Source organism: Panulirus ornatus, chromosome 11 (genome assembly GCF_036320965.1).
Source record: "Panulirus ornatus isolate Po-2019 chromosome 11, ASM3632096v1, whole genome shotgun sequence".
NCBI classification, from domain to species: domain Eukaryota; kingdom Metazoa; phylum Arthropoda; class Malacostraca; order Decapoda; family Palinuridae; genus Panulirus; species Panulirus ornatus.
The window spans coordinates 1,005,819-1,029,451 of NC_092234.1; the positions used below are offsets into that span (position 1 = coordinate 1,005,819).

The window sequence follows — 23,633 nt, forward strand, 5'->3', positions numbered from 1 at the left end:
ATGGGGTTGTTAGGGAGGTGAATGCAAGAGTTTTGGAAAGAGGGACAAGTATGCAGTCTCTTGTGGATGAGAGTCAGTTGTTGTTCGCTGATGATACAGCGCTGGTGGCTGATTCGGGTGAGAAACTGCAGAAGGTGCTGACTGAGTTTGGTAAAGTGTGTGAAAGAAGAAAGTTAAGAGTAAATGTGAATAAGAGCAAAGTTATTAGGTACAGTAGGGTTGAGGGTCAAGTCAATTTGTAAGTTTGTAAGGAGAAAAACTTGAGGAAGTGAAGTGTTTTCAGTATCTGGGAGTGGATCTGGCAGTGGATGGAAACATGGAAGCGGAAGTGAATCATAGGGTTGGAGAGGGGGTGAAAATTCTGGGAGCGTTGAAGAATGTGTGGAAGTCAAGAACATTATCTCGGAAAGCAAAAATGGGTATGTTTGAAGGAATAGTGGTTCCAACAATGTTATATGGTTGCGAGGCGTGGGCTATAGATAGAGTTGTGCGCAGGAGGGTGGATGTGCTTGAAATGAGATGTTTGAGGACAATATGTGGTGTGAGGTGGTTTGATCGATTAAGTAATGTAAGGGTAAGAGAGATGTGAGGTGATAAAAAGAGGGTGGTTGAGAGAGCAGAAGAGGGTGTTTTGAAATGGTTTGGTCACATGGAGAGAATGAGTGAGGAAAGATTGACCAAGAGGATATATGTGTCAGAGGTGGAGGGAATGAGGAGAAGTGGGAGACCAAATTGGAGGTGGAAAGATGGAGTGAAAAAGATTCTGAGTGATCGGGGCCTGAACATGCAGGGGGGTGAAAGACGTGCAAGGAATAGAGTGAATTGGAATGATGTGATATACTGGGGTCGACATGCTGTCAATGGATTGAACCAGGGCATGTGAAGCGTCTGGGGTAAACCATGGAAAGTTTTGTGGGGCCTGGATGTGGAAAGGAAGCTGTGGTTTCGATGCATTATTACATGACACCTAGAGACTGAGTGTGAACAAATGTGGCCTTTGTTGTGGTTTCCTAGTGCTACCTCACACACATGAGGGGGGAGAGGGTTGTTATTTCATTGTGGCTAGGTGGCGATGGGAATGAATAAAGGCAGACAGTATGAATTATGTACTTGTGTATATATGTATATGTCTGTGTGTGTATATATATGTATACGTTGAGATGTATAGGTATGTATATTTGCGTGTGTGGATGTGTATGTATATACATGTGTATGTGGGTGGGTTGGGCCATTCTTTTGTCTGTTTCCTTGCACTACCTTGCTAATGCAGGAGACAGTGACAAAGCAAAGCAAGCAGTTAGAGAAGTACTAATACAGATGAATAAGTTGAAGACTAATAAGACCTTAGGTCCTGATTGTTTCTACCCATGAGTAATAAAAACATCAAATATAAAAATTCCCAGACTGTTGACCCATATTTTCAGTAAATATCTCCAGGATAGAATAGTTCCATAGGACTGGAGACTGGCAGATGTCACTTGTATATACAAAAAAGAAAGCCATTAATTGCCTGGTATTTACCCTCCTGTTAGTCTCACATCAGTTATATGTAGACCTCTGGAGCCGATTGTTAGAGAAAGAATCATAGCCTATCTATAAAAATACAGCCTGTTCAGTGATTGACAGCAGATCATGCCTTACAAACCTCCTTGAATTTTATTGTAAATTATTCTCTACCCATAGTGAAACAAAAGCAATATTTCCAGACTTCCAGAAAGCATTTGACAAATTCCCCATGTTGAATTGATGCATAAAGTCCAGGTCATGGGGATTACTGGTTGCATAGGAAATTGGATATAAACTAGGTTACATGATAGGATGTAGAGAGTTTGGATGAATGGAGAATCATCACCATGGTCACTCGTTCCTAGTGGAGTCCCCCAGGGATCCATACTTTGGCCTATACTTTTCATCATTTATGTTAACAATATTGACATAGGGTTAAATAACCTAGTACCCAAATTTACAGATGACAAAGACCAGCAGTGCCATATTAACTGAAGAAGATAGTTAGGTTAAGATTACGAGACGATCTAGATAAAAGTGCTGAATGTTTTTGTAAATAGTAAATGCCAATAAATGTTAGTTCATACAATTAGGAAACCTAAACAAAAATATCAATATGAACTGATGGGCCACAAGATAAAGGACACTTCTATTGTGAGAGATCTAGGGTTCTTTGTCTCCAGAAACCCCAAATTCTTCCAGTTGTAATAAAGCTGCCAAGAAAGTGAATAGGATGTAAGGATTTATTAACATAAACATTATGTACAAAAGCAAGGATGTGTTATTGCCACTGTACCTAAGTCTAGTTAGACCAAACCTTGAATATGCAGTGCAGTTTTGGGCCCCCACTTAAGTAAGGTTATTCTAAAACTGGAAGCAGTTCAGCAAAGAGCAACTAAATTGATACCTGTGAGAATTAAACTTGTTCTCTTTAAGCAAGAGGCACCTCCAGGACAAATTAACATTGTTTCAAAATACTAAAGGAATTCAACAACATTGATAGTGAAAATTTCTTTACAGTAATGACAGCATTATTAACTAGAGGAAATGGACTAAAACTTAGAGGTCTCCGAGTTAATCTGGAATGTACAAAATATTTCTTTACCAACGACATTATTGATGCATGGAATTAAGCTCATAAAAAGTGTTGTTCAGGGCGACACCCATATCTTCAAAATTCGTCTTGATCATCACTTGTTACTCTGGTATTGAATGATTCATTTTATCAGTCATCATAACACACTGGTATATCAAGCTACCTTCTCAGCCACTGATCTCTCCCTGGCCATGCTGCAGTGACATACTAACATTGATTAACCCATGTCACCTGCTTTGAGGGAGTAAATAAGGATAGTTGTATCATTCTTCAGCATCAGGAATAACATAGGCATGACAAGCCGAGAGGCTGGAACTCAAGTTTATCCTGAGTATTGTCTTTATAACAAATAGTGATGAAATGCATGACGTAGTCAGGCTCATTCTACCATTCCTTTAAGAATTTCTTTCAGGCATATTGATTGTGCAAGGTATTTACCTTTTTTTTCTGGCATGCACTTGAGGGTGGGGAGAGAGCCTTTGTTTTGCTATCGTTTTCTTCAGCAGTTTTCAAAGGGGTTGTTTTGTTTTATTTTTTCTTCTTTCTTAAGTAGCATTAAGGCCAGACCACTTTGCATGAATCTTGGATCTGTGTGGTCTGTGTAACACCTCAGGCCCAGATCCTTCAAAGCATCTTTCAATCAAGCCATCCACCTCATCCTTAGTTCCCCCTTTCCTTACTCCTTCCAATTCTTATTTGGATACCCTCCAAGTTCTGTCACTTTAAACTACTTTTCTCTTTTTCTGCTATCAATCTGTATATCCGATGCTTTTTCCAACAGTCTGTATAACTAGTTGACTCCAGTGCCACTTCTTAGCCTTTAATGCCTCACCCTTAACAGGCCAGTGGCAAAGGGCAACTCTGGTGTAGTGTTTGCATAGGCTCCTACTTAATGTTTCTACTGACTACTGCTTAATGTGTGTACTGAAAGCTCCTACCTACTACTGCTACCTGATGCTCCTGCCCAAATGTTCCGACTCCACTCTTAATTTTAATTCTCTCTGTGTCATGCAAGTTATCCATATCTACTTTTTTTCCTTACCTAACTTGCATGCACCTGAATTTTACATCCATCCATCAGTTGGCAAAAGCACCCTTTATGCATGCACATTTTCACACTACACATAGAATTATTCCAGTCAACAAAACTTCTAGTACACATCCAAATTTTCTCATTTATATTCATAAGACTCTTCTCTTAATTTTAGCTTGCCTATTATCATCCTTTTTGTACTTTACTCCTACATACCTAAATTCAACCACAATCTCCTATTTTTCACCATTTAAACTCATATTAAACAGTAACATCCCATCTCTTTCAAACCTATATGTTACCTGTATTCACACTCACAGCATCCTCCTCCTACTTACATCATTCCATTGACTCAATGTTTGATCCAACTCCTCCTTTGACGTCTGACCAAGGCTACCTGTATGTGACACTAATCAGTTAGCTATCCACCTGATTAAATGCTGATTCTTTAAACATCCTAGTTTTAACAAAAATTGATATCTGTCACACATCCTGTCATTAAAGTACAAAGTGTACCAGAATGAATGTTTTACAATGTAATGATGCCACCAGATGAAAGAGATTTAGATTATGAGTGTTCAGTATTACTATCTAATCTGAAGCCTGTAATGGTCCCAAAGTTAGGGAGAGAAAACATTACTTGACATGTAGACTATTAACGCACAGTCTAATGTATTTTCACTGCTAAACCTAGTACAGTGTCTTATGTATTTTTACTGCTAAACCTATTAACCTTGATTTTATTCACATTTACTCTACTTTCTCCGTACACAAACCTCCCCAACTTTCTGCAATGTCTCACTCTAAACTGTCATCAGCTCTCTCTCTCTCTCTCTCTCTCTCTCTCTCTCTCATGCTGTGCCATGGCCATATAAGTTATGTTAGCTTGTTTGTTTATACATTTTCATTACTTTCATTACTTTTGCTCGTATTTCTTTCTTCTTGTAATGGGAATTGGAAAATGTGGAGACTTTTTTATCCAAATTGTGATTGCTAAATTGCAAGTCATCCATCATTTAAGAGTTCATTAGAGTTTTAGCCTCTCACATTAGCCATTCATGAATATAGGACAGCTTATGGTAGAGAGAATCAATTTGGTATTTACTGTACTGCTGGAAAGAAAATGTTGCATATGCTGAGATTGTAGGATATTCAAGCATTATCATATAACTTCTTTCATATCAGGTGATTGACGAAGATGCCAGTATCCGTCTTCTTGAGGTGGAGATGGCCCAGAGTGAGCACACATTGTTCCTTCCTCCACCAGAACCTGTCTATCTTCCTGAGGGCCTAACCTACTCTTATTCTGTAAGTTACCTGTAGTCTTTACCGTACCTGTGCATTTCTGTGATCATCAGTGGATTCTTTGGCAAAAGAGAACATTTTTAACAAATCAGACAATAACTTGCAACTTGATTTATTGTTCATCTGTGGTTTCAAGGAAGGTAAGTTGAAAATGCAAGGTGATATGTAATTGATGTTCATAGTCAAAATATTGCTGCCTTTCATAATATCTTAATGTAATTTAAGATAAAGGAGGTTAAGATGTTAGGAGACCTAAGCAGATTGAGGTAGAAGTAAACAAGGCCATGTAGTATTCTTTGTAAACTGCTAGATTAATGGAAAGCTGTGATTGAAAATTTGTCAAAGGAATTGTAAATCAGTAGCATTAAGCAAACCACGTACAGATGCATTTAACATAATGATATGCTGATCACTTAAAACTGATGTGGAAGTGTGTAATGAAATCCTGACAGAGGTAGAGGAGTTATTGCAAAGTTTAGACAAACCCAAATTAGTTGTAAGTTGGTCAAAAGGAGAATTGATTGGATGTAGGTATAAATTCAGAACAACAAATAATGCATCAGCAGATGAAAGGACATTGTTAAAAAGAATTATGAATATATATGGGCCCCAATCTGATTCAAGTAATCCTCAAACCAAGAAGAAACAATAATGAAATCAACCTCCTTTAAACAAATTATAAAAATCTTTTGTTTTTCCAATGTGTCACATGTTAGAGCATGGTGTCAATCAATACAACGTACCCTACTATTGAAAGTGTTATAAATCTGATGCATCACAACTCAAAGCCTTGCTGTATAGGAATTCTGTGTGGATAATGGTAAGAAGAGACAAATTTTATGATGACTAAGCTTGGTATGCAAAGTGAATAATGTTAGAAATGCCAAAGTATTATGGAAGACCCTTCTCTTAAAAACAGTGGACTTAAGCAGAGGACATATGTGATTATAGTGAGAGGCTGCATACATTTGAGTAAAGTGCTTGTCAGACAGAATGATAAATGATTATCATATAGAAAATTATAATGAATGAAGATAGAATAGAATTTGATACTTGTTAAACTTCGTAAATCCATTAAAACTCTGCCATATACTTTCGTTTTTGCTCCTTGTACTCTACAAGTTGATATTTACTATGAGTAGTGTTGCATTAGGAACAATTATGCTTTAAGCTCACAATATTCTGGTTCCTCATTTGGTGGTGATTACAATCCTTTGTATATTGTGAAGGTGATTTTTCATTTTGATATACATTTTTTTCACAGTATGACTTGCTGACAACTTGAAAAGTTCTTCATTGCAAGATGAACATGGAAGAGAATATTGAATAAAAATAGATATTCCTATGAAGTTGTACTTGTTTATGACAATTTTGAATACAAAATGAAATGCAAGTGTTTTATCAACAGTCGGGTGATAAACCGGCTTTGAAGGAACAACATTATGAAAGAGGAAATAAACTAATTCAGGCAAAGCACTATGTGGCTGATTTTAAGAGTTGGAAAACCAGAATATTGAGTTATGTAATGACTGGGACACCTTACCCGTAAATTTATTATAATGGACTGGATGTTACTACTTATTTTTCACAAGTTTTATGGGTCAGATGGCATACATTCTTACATCTAAACCTGTTAAGTACAAGTGAGTAATTTTTGTTATTAAAATGTCATTTGTTATGAACATGCTTTTTAGATTGACACAGAAACACAGATCGCACAGTCCCAAGGTTCAAGTGAGGTGGTCTGGCCTGAACACTACTACTTTCAATCTGTCTATACCTCTGACACCTGTTCTTAACTGGAACTCCCATAAGGGGTGACTACAGCAATAGTCTCCATAAATAGTGAACTCATGCTCTTCTTATCCTTTAATGCCATACCCTTAACAAGCCACTGGCAGAGGGCAACTCCAGCACAGTGTTTGCAGAGGCTCCTACTTAATGTTCCTACTGATTACTTCTATGTAATGCTCCTGCTTAATGTCCCTACTTACTACTTTTTTGCCTGATTTTTCTGCCTAATGCTTCTGCTTAAATGTTCCTACCTACAACTGTCAATTTTCTACATACTACTTCTGTCTATTGCCTTATCTATTGCTCCAATGTGCTTGCCTTGCACTTGAGGAGCTCATATTAATCTCCATTGTATTTTGTTCCTGCTGACAAGGCTTCAATAAGAGCATATTTGTGTCTTACCCATGTTGACTATTGTAAAGAAAAGATTGTATTGCAGTATTGGGTTAATTGTTTCACTTTCTTTGTAGGCTTTCCCAAAGCTTAAACCTGAGCTGTTTCCTCTATGTGAGCCAAAGCCTGTGCTCCCCCCAAAGATGAAGGCCCCTCAGACTACCCCAGCCTCTCCTCTAGCCCGTCGCACAAAGCAAGAAGTCAAGACAGACCAGAGACTTGCTTCAAGATATTCTCAGACACCCATACTTTGGGCAAAGTGTTTACTCTCCACATGTTATAGGTCAGTGACTTATAAGGAAACAAGGACTCTTAATACCTTAGTGGCATTAGAATTAGGTTTAGCTTATTTTTTGAAATGCCTTCTGAATTGTAAGAAAATTTGATCCACTATAACCTTTAGCAAGCAGAATAGGCAGATCTTATGAGGAGAGGATTACAAATAATTGGGAGATCTGCAAGAGGAATAGTTAGCATAGCAAGGTGAAGATGCAAAGATTGAAAAAAAGGACAATTGAGAGATGACATGAGCAAATTTCAGTAAACTTCAGGGGAAAATGATGTTTTAGAAGGAGATTAATAATATGAGGAAAAGAAGGGAACGAATAGGAACATCATTGAAAGGGTCAAATGGGAAAATGGTAACAGGTAGTGGTGATGGGTGGCAGGCAGCCACCGACCAGGGAGGTATATTACTGGTACAACATGCTTGAGTGTCAGGAAGATTAATGATGGCTGCATAGTGAGCCAACACTTCAGTGGTTGTCAAGTTGCACTCCTCTGACCCAGGTAGATGTCTTTTCTTCCTGCCTCACCCATAGATGGACTACTGACATCATGTCCACAAACATATAATCACTCTTTATCATACATGATTCTTTACAACACTTAACTCACACAAGTCATTCTTCTTAACTACATTTTCTGGCGATGAGCGCTATTTGCTAGCCCTGACTTTTGGCAAATGGTAGGAATGTTAGACAGGAACTTTATGTGGAAGCAGTTTGTATGAGCATTAGGTAGAAGCCTTCAGAAACGCTGTCTAAGAGTTGCCCTCTGCTGGTAGCTTGTTAAGGGTGAGGCATTAAAGGCTAGGAAGTGTAACTGGAAATCACCAGTTATGACACTGGAGTTCACCAGTTATGGAGACTTTAGTCAGGGCCACCCTTTTAAGGGAGTTCCAGTAGGGAAGAGGCATCAGAGATATAGATAGATATGGAAAAGGTGTGAAGGCAATAGGGATTTTTGAAGTTGTTTGGTGATATGGTGGCAGGTGTAGGATATTTTGGTTCTTGGAGGTATGCAAAGTGAGAGACTCATGGAAAGTAGTCAAGGTGGTCGTAGTGGATGGTATTGCAGATGAATTTCGTTTGAGTTGGGGTGATTGTGTTGTTGATTGGTTAGTAAGGTTTTCAATGAATGCATTGATTATACTAAGGTGCCTGAGAGTTGGCAGAATGCATGTATGTGCCTTTGTATGAAGGCTAAAGGAACAAAGGTGAGTGTTTAAGTGTACTTGGTAAGTTTTATGGAAGAATGGTGATTAAGAGGGCGAAGGAATGTAGAGAGCATCTGGCTCAGGAGGAACTTTTTGGTTTTATAAGTGATTAAGGATGTGTGGATCAGGTGTTTGCTGTAAAGGATGTGTGAGAAATGCTGAGAGAAACAGAAGGATTTGCTTGTGGCATTTATGGATCAGGAGAAAGCATATGATGGGGTTGATAGAGATGCCTTGCTGAAAGTCTTAAGTATATATGGTGTGAAAGGAAACCTGCTAGAAACTCAAATTTTTTTATCAAGGGTGTAAGGCATGTGCACAATTGATTTGCTTATATTATCATTATTGATTTATATGTTTTGGGCTGACATTCTGTAGACCTTATCTTTTCAAATATTGAATGGTCAGTTATCTTTCTTTTGTAGGCCTTTTCTTTCTTTACTTAAACTTGGAGTCCTGTGGCATTCCTTGTTGAATTTCTAATAGCAGTGAAAGGAACTGGTATGTGAACTTGTGAAGCTTTTCTTCTTTGTTTTGATTTGTCTGTCAGTTTTGGTATATTCCTCATGTGTGTGCAACTGATAACATCTGATGTGATTGTGATGCTTTTGAACTGAAACAGTATTTTGTTATTTGCACATTCTGTCTAACTTTAAGTGTGGTGCTTGGTGTACTTGCCCAGTTAGTTGATTTTCCAATATTCTTCTCATCACTTAATTTACCATTTATCTTGCTGTGTTGAGACAGCCTGCCTGTAGGTGGACAGGTATTTTTTGCTTAATAGTCAGCCAGTGCAGCTTACAAAACTATATTTCTCCCTTGTATTGATAAGTTGGTCACAAACAGTACATTCCATCAGTGCATTCATTTTTTTATTTTACCATACTATAGGCACTTTTCTTATGACATGAGCTGTAGGGCTTTTGACCATATGTTTATTTGCACTTAATCATATGAATTCATGACTCCAGATAACTTGGTTGTAAATGAACAGACATCTTTTATGTTTGACCAGTCACTTCTTTTAAGAAAAGATGTTTACAAAAGCATAGAAAGCTATTTATATTCTTTACTTTTAGGCAAAAATATTTTGGTAAATAGTTTTTAGTTTTAGTTGTTGATAGACTAGCCTCTCAGGCCCAAGTAGAAATTGTTCCAAAGAAGTTGGTAAGATCTTCAGTATTGGAGGTTTGGATTGTCTTATATTCACTAGAGATGCTTCACATCCCATTGATTGCAAAGATTTAGGAATTATACAACAAAAATGGGCTACAGATAGTTATGTACCAAGGAGGGTGGATGTGTTGGAAATGAAGTGTTTGAGAACAATATGTGGTGTGAGGTGGTCTGATTAAGTAATGAAAGGGTAAGAGAGATGTATGGAAATTAAAAGAGTGTGGTTGAGAGAGCAGAAGAGGGTGTGTTGAAATGGTTTGGACATACGGAGAAAATGAGTGAGGAAAGATTGACAAAGAGCATATATGTGTCAGAGATGGAGGGAAGGAGAAGCAGAAGACCAAATTGGAGGTGGAAGGGTGGAGTGAAAAAGATTTTGAGTGATTGGGTCCTGAACATACAGGAGGGTGAGACGCATGCAAGGAATAGAGTGAATTGGAACGATGTGGTATGCCAGGGTCAATGTGCTGTCAATGGACTGAACCAGGGCATGTGAAGCATCTGGGGTAAACCATGGAAAGGTCTATGGGGCGTGGATGTGGAAAGGGAACTGTGGTTTCGGTGCATAACACATGACAGCTAGAGACAGTGGGAATGAATGTGGCCTTTTTTTGTCTCTTTTCGTGGCGCTACCTTGCTGAAGCGGGGTGTTGCGATGGTGCTTTCTGTGGGTTGGGGTAGCGATAGGAATGGATGAAGGTAAGAAAGTATGAATATGTACATGTGTATATATGTATATGTCTGTGTATGTGTATATATATGTTGATATGTATATGTATGTATATGTGCATGTATGGGCGTTTATGTGTATATATGTGTATATGACTCAGTGGACCATTCTTTGTCTGTTTCCTGGCACTGACTCACTGACTTGGGAAACAGCAATTAAGTATAAAAGAAAATAACAAAAATGGAGATGAGAAAATTTATCTCATGTCTTATGGTGTCAGTATATGAATTGGTCCGTAGGTTTCCTATGTTCCATAGCAGATTACAAGTTATGGACTTTGTGTATCGCAGCTGGTGAATGTCATAGTTGATCAATGGATTAGTTTGGTCCTAACATGGATATAAGATATGGATTTATCCCTCTATGGCTAGACATTGTTAACTAAGTTGTAGGTTACAAGCTTTATTTTTGCAGATAGTTCATAACAATGTTTTTTTACTGAAGTAAGAGCCACAGTTTTCCATCCACAGTTGATGAATGTTGGTGTGGAACAATTGATGCTGAATCTATATTCTCTCTGATATGCAAAGTTGAGGAAGCACCTGTCAGGTGTTATGTGTGAAGGAAAAAGATGTGAGGTATAGCCAGAGGAGACTTCAGGGTAGTGCATTAGTTTCCAAAGTTACTCTTTTATCTTTCCAGCCTCTGGTTCACACACCTACCAGCATTTGCTTCAACACAGCACCACAAGGCTCGCTTCTTGCAGTTGGCCTTCAAAATCCTTACCAACATGCAGAAACTCCATCTGTCTCAAGCTGATGAAGTAAGTTCTTATGGATAAAAGAAGTTTAATTGTCTGTCACCTCCTTAAGTGTAAACAACTGCCTTCCCATTCCAGTCTTGAACCCCAATCTACTAGAAATACACTCAACTGAAGCTACACTCTCTAGACATGTACGATTTACCCTTTCTCACCTATGTTCTGGTTACCACCCATCTGTCTAGTACTGCAAAAACTGATTCAGCATATCAAGAACCCTCATACCTAGATGTTACTTTCATACTGGAGACAAAGAACACTTATTCCATTGTAGTGGAGTGCTCACCCTACAAAGACACACATTCATAACCGTACTTCTTGACTTGTAATCCCACCTGTTGGATGTGGCCTGTGGACTGTGTGAACTATCAAAAGGGAGCCTGAGGCAGAAAGGTAAACATAAAGGTAAAATTTTTATTATTTTCTGTATGCCTGATTTCATATGGCCCCCATGAACATCTGAAATGGAGTGACCCATTGACATTTTGAGCGATTGGGGCCCAGATATACAGGAGGGTGAGAGGTGTACAAGGAAGAAAGTGAATTGGAATAATGTGGTTTACTGGGGTCAATGTGCTGTCAGTGGACTGAACCAGGGTATGTGAAATGTCTGGGGTAAACCATGGAAATGTCTGTGGGGCCTTGTTGTGGATAGGGAGCTATGCTTTCAGTGCATTGCACATAACAATTAGAGACTGAGTGTGAGTGAATGTGGCCTTTTTTTGTCTGTTTTGCTGGCACTACCTCAATGAAGCAGGGGGTAACAATGCAGTTTTCTATGGGAACGGGTGGTGCCAAGAATGGATGAAGGCAAGTAAGTATGGATATGTATGTACATCTGTATATATGTATATGTCTGTGTATGTATATGTTGATATGTATATGTGCATGTATGGGCATTTATGTGTGTGTGTGTGTGTATATTTTTTTTTTTTTTCTTTTTTTCTTTTCTTTCATACTATTCGCCATTTCCCACATTAGCGAGGTAGCGTTAAGAACAGAGGGCTAGGCCTTTAAGGGAATATCCTCACCTGGCCCCCCTCTCTGTTCCTTCTTTTGGAAAATTAGAAAAAAAAAAAAAACGAGAGAGGAGGATCTCCAGCCCACCGCTCCCAAAAATATGGAATAAAATTTTCATTGTATAACATAACTAAATATTCTCATTGGCATTTATTCAAAACAGAAGAAAAGGTAATTATGCAAACATGCACACGAGATAAATTCTCACACACGATATTCATCTTATATTTATGAAAGTATCTCTGACTTGGTGCAAGCAGCCTATCCAGGGCTAGCCGAGATTTTTTTCCAAATTTTTTTTTTTTTTTTTTTTTTTTTTTTTTTTTATACTTTGTCGCTGTCTCCCGCGTTTGCGAGGTAGCGCAAGGAAACAGATGAAAGAAATGGCCCAACCCCCCCCCCATACACATGTATATACATATGTCCACACACGCAAATATATATACCTACACAGCTTTCCATGGTTTGCCCCAGACGCTTCACATGCCTTGATTCAATCCACTGACAGCACGTCAGCCCCGGTATACCACATCGCTCCAATTCACTCTGTTCCTTGCCCTCCTTTCACCCTCCTGCATGTTCAGGCCCCGATCACACAAAATCTTTTTCACTCCATCTTTCCACCTCCAATTTGGTCTCCCTCTTCTCCTTGTTCCCTCCACCTCCGACACATATATCCTCTTGGTCAATCTTTCCTCACTCATCCTCTCCATGTGCCCAAACCACTTCAAAACACCCTCTTCTGCTCTCTCAACCACGCTCTTTTTATTTCCACACATCTCTCTTACCCTTACGTTACTCACTCGATCAAACCACCTCACACCACACATTGTCCTCAAACATCTCATTTCCAGCACATCCATCCTCCTGCGCACAACTCTATCCATAGCCCACGCCTCGCAACCATACAACATTGTTGGAACCACTATTCCTTCAAACATACCCATTTTTGCTTTCCGAGATAATGTTCTCGACTTCCACACATTCTTCAAGGCCCCCAGAATTTTCGCCCCCTCCCCCACCCTATGATCCACTTCCGCTTCCATGGTTCCATCCGCTGCCAGATCCACTCCCAGATATCTAAAACACTTCACTTCCTCCAGTTTTTCTCCATTCAAACTCACCTCCCAATTGACTTGACCCTCAACCCTACTGTACCTAATAACCTTGCTCTTATTCACATTTACTCTTAACTTTCTTCTTCCACACACTTTACCAAACTCAGTCACCAGCTTCTGCAGTTTCACACATGAATCAGCCACCAGCGCTGTGTCATCAGCAAACAACAACTGACTTCCAAATTTTTTTTTTTTTTTTTTTTTTTTTTTTTTTTTTTTTTTTTTTGTCGCTGTCTCCCGCGTTTGCGAGGTAGCGCAAGGAAACAGACGAAAGAAATGGCCCAACCCCCCCCATACACATGTACATACACACGTCCACACACAGAAATATACATACCTACACAGCTTTCCATGGTTTACCCCGGACGCTTCACATGCCTTGATTCAATCCACTGACAGCACGTCAACCCCTGTATACCACATCGCTCCAATTCACTCTATTCCTTGCCCTCCTTTCACCCTCCTGCATGTTCAGGCCCCGATCACACAAAATCCTTTTCACTCCATCTTTCCACCTCCAATTTGGTCTCCCTCTTCTCCTCGTTCCCTCCACCTCCGACACATATATCCTCTTGGTCAATCTTTCCTCACTCATTCTCTCCATGTGCCCAAACCATTTCAAAACACCCTCTTCTGCTCTCTCAACCACGCTCTTTTTATTTCCACACATCTCTCTTACCCTTACGTTACTTACTCGATCAAACCACCTCACACCACACATTGTCCTCAAACATCTCATTTCCAGCACATCCATCCTCCTGCGCACAACTCTATCCATAGCCCACGCCTCGCAACCATACAACATTGTTGGAACTACTATTCCTTCAAACATACCCATTTTTGCTTTCCGGGATAATGTTCTCGACTTCCACACATTTTTCAAGGCTCCCAAAATTTTCGCCCCCTCCCCCACCCTATGATCCACTTCCGCTTCCATGGTTCCATCTGCTGACAGATCCACTCCCAGATATCTAAAACACTTCACTTCCTCCAGTTTTTCACCATTCAAACTCACCTCCCAATTGACTTGACCCTCAACCCTACTGTACCTAATAACCTTGCTCTTATTCACATTTACTCTTAACTTTCTTCTTCCACACACTTTACCAAACTCCGTCACCAGCTTCTGCAGTTTCTCACATGAATCCGCCACCAGCGCTGTATCATCAGCGAACAACAACTGACTCACTTCCCAAGCTCTCTCATCCCAACAGACTTCATACTTGCCCCTCTTTCCAAGACTCTTGCATTTACCTCCCTAACAACCCCATCCATCTGCTCTTGGAACTTCACAATACTTTCTCGTTTAACTTCTGACTCCTTCTCCAATTTTTCCATTGTGTTATCATGACGTTTAATTTCTTGCTGAATGTAATCTACTCTCTTATTGACATTCTGTCGTGCTTCCTCTAGATCCTGGCGTATCAGGGCTGGTCCAATCAATTTGTACACTACACTATCTTCATCCAGCAACTCCAGTTCCTCTTTAACTACTTTATTTTCATTTAGTTGACCATCAAGTTGTGACCTTAAGCTTGTTGTCTTGGATAAGTCTTTTTGTATTTTCTTGTAGCCCTCAACTTCCTCCTCCAATTTCTTTTGTAGCATTTCAGGACCCATGATGGCTGCTGATGGTGACGAAGTATATGTATATGTGTATATGTTGATATGTATATGTGCATGTATGGGCATTTATGTGTGTGTGTGTATATTTTTTTTTTTTTTTTCATACTATTCGCTATTTCCCGCGATAGCGAGGTAGCGTTAAGAACAGAGGACTGGGCCTTTGAGGGAATATCCTCACCTGGACCTCTTCTCTGTTCCTTCTTTTGGAGAAAAAAAAAAAAAACGAGAGGGGAGGATTTCCAGCCCCCCGCTCCCTTCCCTTTTAGTCGCTTTCTACGACACGCAGGGAATACGTGGGAAGTATTCTTTCTCCCCTATACATGTATATACATACGTCCACACACGCAAATATACATACCTACACAGCTTTCCATGGTTTACCCCAGACGCTTCACATGCCCTGATTCAATCCACTGACAGCACGTCAACCCCAGTATACCACATCGATCCAATTCACTCTATTCCTTGCCCTCCTTTCACCCTCCTGCATGTTCAGGCCCCGATCACATATATATATTATATATATATATATATATATATATATATATATATATATATATATATATATATATATATATATAACTTGAGCCTATATAACTTGAGGGTATTGATTGAGAGGGTGAAGGCATGTACAGAGCATCAGATTGGGGAAGAGCAGTGTGGTTTCAGAAGTGGTAGAGGATGTGTGGATCAGGTGTTTGCTTTGAAGAATGTATGTGAGAAATACTTAGAAAAGCAAATGGATTTGTATGTAGCATTTATGGATCTGGAGAAGGCATATGATAGAGTTGATAGAGATGCTCTGTGGAAGGTATTAAGAATATATGGTGTGGGATGAAAGTTGTTAGAAGCAGTGAAAAGTTTTTATCGAGGATGTAAGGCATGTGTACGTGTAGGAAGAGAGGAAAGTGATTGGTTCTCAGTAAATGTAGGTTTGCGGCAGGGGTGTGTGATGTCTCCGTGGTTGTTTAATTTGTTTATGGATGGGGTTGTTAGGGAGGTAAATGCAAGAGTTTTGGAAAGAGGGGCAAGTATGAAGTCTGTTGGGGATGAGAGAGCTTGGGAAGTGAGTCAGTTGTTGTTCGCTGATGATACAGCGCTGGTGGCTGATTCATGTGAGAAACTGCAGAAGCTGGTGACTGAGTTTAGTAAAGTGTGTGGAAGAAGAAAGTTAAGAGTAAATGTGAATAAGAGCAAGGTTATTAGGTACAGTAGGGTTGAGGGTCAAGTCAATTGGGAGGTGAGTTTGAATGGAGAAAAACTGGAGGAAGTGAAGTGTTTTAGATATCTGGGAGTGGATCTGGCAGCGGATGGAACCATGGAAGCGGAAGTGGATCATAGGGTGGGGGAGGGGGCGAAAGTTCTGGGGGCCTTGAAGAATGTGTGGAAGTCGAGAACATTATCTCGGAAAGCAAAAATGGGTATGTTTGAAGGAATAGTGGTTCCAACAATGTTGTATGGTTGCGAGGCGTGGGCTATGGATGGAGTTGTGCGCAGGAGGATGGATGTGCTGGAAATGAGATGTTTGAGGACAATGTGTGGTGTGAGGTGGTTTGATCGAGTGAGTAACGTAAGGGTAAGAGAGATGTGTGGAAATAAAAAGAGCGTGGTTGAGAGAGCAGAAGAGGGTGTTTTGAAGTGGTTTGGGCACATGGAGAGAATGAGTGAGGAAAGATTGACCAAGAGGATATATGTGTCGGAGGTGGAGGGAACGAGGAGAAGAGGGAGACCAAATTGGAGGTGGAAAGATGGAGTGAAAAAGATTTTGTGTGATCGGGGCCTGAACATGCAGGAGGGTGAAAGGAGGGCAAGGAATAGAGTGAATTGGAGCGATGTGGTATACCGGGGTTGACGTGCTGTCAGTGGATTGAATCAAGGCATGTGAAGCGTCTGGGGTAAACCATGGAAAGCTGTGTAGGTATGTATATTTGGGTGTGTGGACGTATGTATATACATGTGTATGGGGGGGGTTGGGCCATTTCTTTCGTCTGTTTCCTTGCGCTACCTCGCAAACGCGGGAGACAGCGACAAAGTATAATAAATGTAAAATAAATATATATATATATTATCCCTGGGGTTAGGGGATTAAGAATACTTCCCACGTATTCCCTGTGTGTCGTAGAAGGCGACTAAAAGGGTAGGGAGCGGGGGGCTGGAAATCCTCCCCTCTCGTTTTTTTGTTTTTTGTTTTTTTTTCTTCCAAAAGAAGGAACAGAGGGGGCCAGGTGAGGATATTCCAAGTTAAGGCCCAGTCTTCTGTTCTTAACGCTACCTCGTTAATGCGGGAAATGGCGAATAGTTAAAAAAAAATATATATATATATATATATATATATATATATATATATATATATATATATATATATATATATATATATACTTCCCTATCCCCAGGGATAATATATGTATATATATGTATATATATTATCCCTGGGGATAGGGGAGAAAGAATACTTCCCACGTATTCCCTGCGTGTCGTAGAAGGCGACTAAAAGGGGAGGGAGCGGGGGGCTGGAAATCTTCCCCTCTCGTTTTTTTTTTAATTTTCCAAAACAAGGAACAGAGTAGGGGGCCAGGTGAGGATATTCCCTCCAAGGCCCAGTCCTCTGTTCTTAACGCTACCTCGCTAATGCGGGAAATGGCGAATACTTTGAAAAAAAAAAAAAAAAATTTATATATATATATATATATATATATATATATATATATATATATATATATATATATATATATATCCCTGGGGATAGGGGAGAAAGAATACTTCCCACGTATTCCCTGTGTGTCGTAGAAGGCGACTAAAAGGGGAGGGAGCGGGGGGCTGGAAATCCTCCCCTCTCGTTTTTTTTTTTAATTTTCCAAAAGAAGGAACAGAGAATTGGGCCAGGTGAGGGTATTCCCTCAAGGCCCAGTCCTCTGTTCTTAACGCTACCTCGCTAATGCGGGAAACGGCGAATAGTTTGAAAGAAAAGAAAAGATATATATATATATATATTTTATTATTTTTTTTTATTATACTTTGTCGCTGTCTCCCGCGTTTGCGAGGTAGCGCAAGGAAACAGACGAAAGAAATGGCCCAACCCCCCCCCATACACATGTATATACATACGTCCACACACGCAAATATACATACCTACACAGCTTTCCATGGTTTACCCCAGACGCTTCACATGCCTTGATTCAATCCACTGACAGCACGTCAACCCCGGTATACCACATCGCTCCAATTCACTCTATTCCTTGCCCTCCTTTCACCCTCCTGCATGTTCAGGCCCCGATCACACAAAATCTTTTTCACTCCATCTTTCCACCTCCAATTTGGTCTCCCTCTTCTCCTCGTTCCCTCCACCTCCGACACATATATCCTCTTGGTCAATCTTTCCTCACTCATTCTCTCCATGTGCCCAAACCACTTCAAAACACCCTCTTCTGCTCTCTCAACCACGCTCTTTTTATTTCCACACATCTCTCTTACCCTTACGTTACTCACTCGATCAAACCACCTCACACCACACATTGTCCTCAAACATCTCATTTCCAGCACATCCATCCTCCTGCGCACAACTCTATCCATAGCCCACGCCTCGCAACCATACAACATTGTTGGAACCACTATTCCTTCAAACATACCCATTTTTGCTTTCCGAGATAATGTTCTCGACTTCCACACATTCTTCAAGGCCCCCAGAGTTTTCGCCCCCTCCCCCACCCTATGATCCACTTCCGCTTCCATGGTTCCATCCACTGCCAGATCCACTCCCAGATATCTAAAACACTTCACTTCCTCCAGTTTTTCTCCATTCAAACTCACCTCCCAACTGACTTGACCCTCAACCCTACTGTACCTAATAACCTTGCTCTTATTCACATTTACTCTTAACTTTCTTCTTCCGCACACTTTACCAAACTCAGTCACCAGCTTCTGCAGTTTCTCACATGAATCAGCCACCAGCGCTGTATCATCAGCGAACAACAACTGACTCACTTCCCAAGCTCTCTCATCCCCAACAGACTTCATACTTGCCCCTCTTTCCAAAACTCTTGCATTTACCTCCCTAACAACCCCATCCATAAACAAATTAAACAACCATGGAGACATCACACACCCCTGCTGCAAACCTACATTCACTGAGAACCAATCACTTTCCTCTCTTCCTATACATACACATGCCTTACATCCTCGATAAAAACTTTTCACTGCTTCTAACAACTTTCCTCCCACACCATATATTCTTAATACCTTCCACAGAGCATCTCTATCAACTCTATCATATGCCTTCTCCAGATCCATAAATGCTACATACAAATCCATTTGCTTTTCTAAGTATTTCTCACATACATTCTTCAAAGCAAACACCTGATCCACACATCCTCTACCACTATTGAAACCACACTGCTCTTCCCCAATCTGATGCTCTGTACATGCCTTCACCCTCTCAATCAATACCCTCCCATATAATTTACCAGGAATACTTAACAAACTTATACCTCTGTAATTTGAGCACTCACTCTTATCCCCTTTGCCTTTGTACAATGGCACTATGCACGCATTCCGCCAATCCTCAGGTACCTCACCATGAGTCATACATACATTAAATAACCTTACCAACCAGTCAACAATACAGTCACCCCCTTTTTTAATAAATTCCACTGCAATACCATCCAAACCTGCTGCCTTGCCGGCTTTCATCTTCCGCAAAGCTTTCACTACCTCTTCTCTGTTTACCAAATCATTTTCCCTAACCCTCTCACTTTGCACACCACCTCGCCCAAAACACCCTATATCTGCCACTCTATCATCAAACACATTCAACAAACCTTCAAAATACTCACTCCATCTCCTTCTCACATCACCACTACTTGTTATCACCTCCCCATTTGCGCCCTTCACTGAAGTTCCCATTTGCTCCCTTGTCTTACGCACTTTATTTACCTCCTTCCAGAACATCTTTTTATTCTCTCTAAAATTTAATGATACTCTCTCACCCCAACTCTCATAAATAAATATATATATATATATATATATATATATATATATATATATATATATATATATATATATTTTTTTTTTTTTATACTTTGTCGCTGTCTCCCGCGTTTGCAAGGTAGCGCAAGGAAACAGACGAAAGAAATGGCCCAACCCACCCCCATACACATGTATATACATACGTCCACACACGCAAATATACATACCTACACAGCTTTCCATGGTTTACCCCAGACACTTCACATGCCCTGATTCAATCCACTGACAGCACGTCAACCCCAGTATACCACATCGATCCAGTTCACTCTATTCCTTGCCCTCCTTTCACCCTCCTGCATGTTCAGGCTCCGATCACACAAAATCTTTTTCACTCCATCTTTCCACCTCCAATTTGGTCTCCCACTTCTCCTCGTTCCCTCCACCTCCAGCACATATATCCTCTTGGTCAATCTTTCCTCACTCATTCTCTCCATGTGCCCAAACCATTTCAAAACACCCTCTTCTGCTCTCTCAAACACGCTCTTCTTATTTCCACACATCTCTCTTACCCTTACAATACTTACTCGATCAAACCACCTCACACCACATATTGTCCTCAAACATCTCATTTCCAGCACATCCACCCTCCTACGCACAACTCTATCCATAGCCCACGCCTCGCAACCATACAACATTGTTGGAACCACTATTCCTTCAAACATACCCATTTTTGCTTTCCGAGATAATGTTCTCGACTTCCACACATTCTTCAAGGCTCCCAGGATTTTCGCCCCCTCCCCCACCCTATGATTCACTTCCACTTCCATGGTTCCATCCGCTGCCAGATCCACTCCCAGATATCTAAAACACTTTACTTCCTCCAGTTTTTCTCCACTCAAACTTACCTCCCAATAGACTTGACCCTCAACCCTACTGTACCTAATAACCTTGCTCTTATTCACATTTACTCTTAACTTTCTTCTTTCACACACTTTACCAAACTCAGTCACCAGCTTCTGCAGTTTCTCACATGAATCAGCCACCAGCGCTGTATCATCAGCGAACAACAACTGACTCACTTCCCAAGCTCTCTCATCCCCAACAGACTTCATACTTGCCCCTCTTTCCAAAACTCTTGCATTCACCTCCCTAACAACCCCATCCATAAACAAATTAAACAACCATGGAGACATCACACACCCCTGCCGCAAACCTACATTCACTGAGAACCAATCACTTTCCTCTCTTCCTACACGTACACATGCCTTACATCCTCAATAAAAACTTTTCACTGCATCTAACAACTTGCTTCCCACACCATATATTGTCAGTACCTTCCACAGAGCATCTCTATCAACTCTATCATATGCCTTCTCCAGATCCATGAATGCTACATACAAATCCATTTGCTTTTCTAAGTATTTCTCACGTACATTCTTCAAAGCAAACACCTGATCCACACATCCTCTACCACTTCTGAAACCACACTGCGCTTCCTCAATCTGATGCTCTGTACAGGCGTTCACCCTCTCAATCAATACCCTCCCATATAATTTACCAGGAATACTCAACAAACTTATACCTCTGTAATTTGAGCACTCACTCTTATCCCCTTTGCGTTTATACAATGGCACTATGCACGCATTCCGCCAATCCTCAGGCACCTCACCATGAATCATACATACATTAAATAACCTTACCAACCAGTCAACAATACTGTCACCCCCTTTTTTGATAAATTCCACTGCAATACCATCCAAACCTGCTGCCTTGCCGGCTTTCATCTTCCGCAAAGCTTTTACTGCCTCTTCTCTGTTTACCAAATCATTTTCCCCAACCCTCTCACTTTGCACCCCACCTCGACCAAAACACCCTATATCTGTCACTCTATCATCAAACACATTCAACAAACCTTCAAAATACTCACTCCATCTCCTCCTCACATCACCACTACTTGTTATCACCTCCCCATTAGCCCCCTTCACTGAAGTTCCCATTTGCTCCCTTGTCTTACGCACTTTATTTACCTCCTTCCAAAAAATCTTTTTATTCTCCCTAAAGTTTAATGATACTCTTTCACCCCAATGCTCATTTGCCCTCTTTTTCACCTCTTGCACCTTTCTCTTGACCTCCTGCCTCTTTCTTTTATACATCTCCTGCTCATTTGCATTATTTCCCTGCAAAAATCGTCCAAATGCCTCTCTCTTCTCTCACTAATAATCTTACTTCTTCATCCCACCACTCACTACCCTTTCTAATCTGCCCACCTCCCACGCTTCTCATGCCACAAGCATCTTTTCCACAAGCCATCATTGCTTCCCTAAATACATCCCATTCCTCCCCCACTCCCCTTACCTCCTTTGTTCTCACCTTGTTCCATTCTGTATTCAGTCTCTCCTGGTACTTCCTCGCTCAAGTCTTCTTCCCATGCTCACTTACTGTCACCACTCTCTTCACCCCAACATTCTCTCTTCTTTTCTGAAAACCTCTACAAATCTTCACCTTCGCCTCCACAAGATAATGATCAGACATCCCTCCAGTTGCCTCTCAGCACATTAACATCCAAAAGTCTCTCTTTCGCGCGCCAATCAGTTAACACGTAATCCAATAACGCTCTCTGGCCATCTCTCCTACTTACATGCATATACTTATATATATCTCTCTTTTTAAACTAGGTATTCCCAATCACCAGTCCTTTTTCAGCACATAAATCTACAAGCTCTTCACCATTTCCATTTACAATACTGAACACCCCGTGTATACCAATTATTCAACTGCCACATTACTCACCTTTGCATTCAAATCACCCATCACTATAACCTGGTCTCATGCATCAAAACCACTAACACACTCATTCAGCTGCTCCCAAAACACTTGCCTCTCATAATCTTTCTTCTCATGCCCAGGTGCATATGCACCAATAATCACCCATCTCTCTCCATCAACTTTCAGTTTTACCCATATTAATCGAGAATTTACTTTCTTACACTCTATCACATACTCCCACCACTCCTGTTTCAGGAGTAGTGCTACTCCTTCCCTTGCTCTTGTCCTCTCACTAACCCCTGACTTTACTCCCAAGACATTCCCAAACCACTCTTTCACTTTACCCTTGAGCTTTGTTTCACTCAGAGCCAAAACATCCAGGTTCCTTTCCTCAAACATACCACCAATATCTCCTTTTTTCTCATCTTGGTTACATCCACACACATTTAGACACCCCAATCAGAGCCTTCGAGGAGGATGAGCACTCCCCGCATGACTCCTTCTGTTTCCCCTTTGAGAGTTTGAAGTACAAGGAGTGGAGGGTTTCCAGCCCCCTGCTCCTGCCCCCTTTAGTCACCTTCTACAGGACGTGGAGAGTACATGGGCAGAGGCTAAGGAAGGGTTGTACTGCTGCTGAAGGAGTGTTGGAGTGTGTGAAAGTGTAAGAAAGTGAGCTTCAGACTGACATGGGTAAAGAATGAAAATGGATTGCAAGACATGTTGATTATTTCTTGAGAGTAATTTCTTCATTTCAGTTCATAACTTAGTTTCTTTTCACTGTAGATGGCCATGCTTAGGCATGTTTTTCTTGTGCCATTTCATTCACTTTAAAAAATTTTGATTTTAATTC

At 40.6% G+C, this 23,633-nt stretch overlaps 1 protein-coding gene across 6 annotated transcripts in view; it reads left to right on the forward strand.

The window, feature by feature from the left end:
• The window catches only part of Crag (DENN domain-containing protein Crag), a 346,089-nt gene that overhangs the window by 102,525 nt on the left and 219,931 nt on the right, over positions 1-23,633 (forward strand). For all 6 annotated transcript variants that reach the window (XM_071666294.1, XM_071666290.1, XM_071666288.1 and 3 more), the window contains 3 exons: positions 4,821-4,943; positions 7,205-7,410; positions 11,174-11,294. In XM_071666294.1, the coding sequence (XP_071522395.1) occupies positions 4,821-4,943; positions 7,205-7,410; positions 11,174-11,294 (450 nt within the window). The remainder of the gene's footprint in view (positions 1-4,820; positions 4,944-7,204; positions 7,411-11,173; positions 11,295-23,633) is intronic.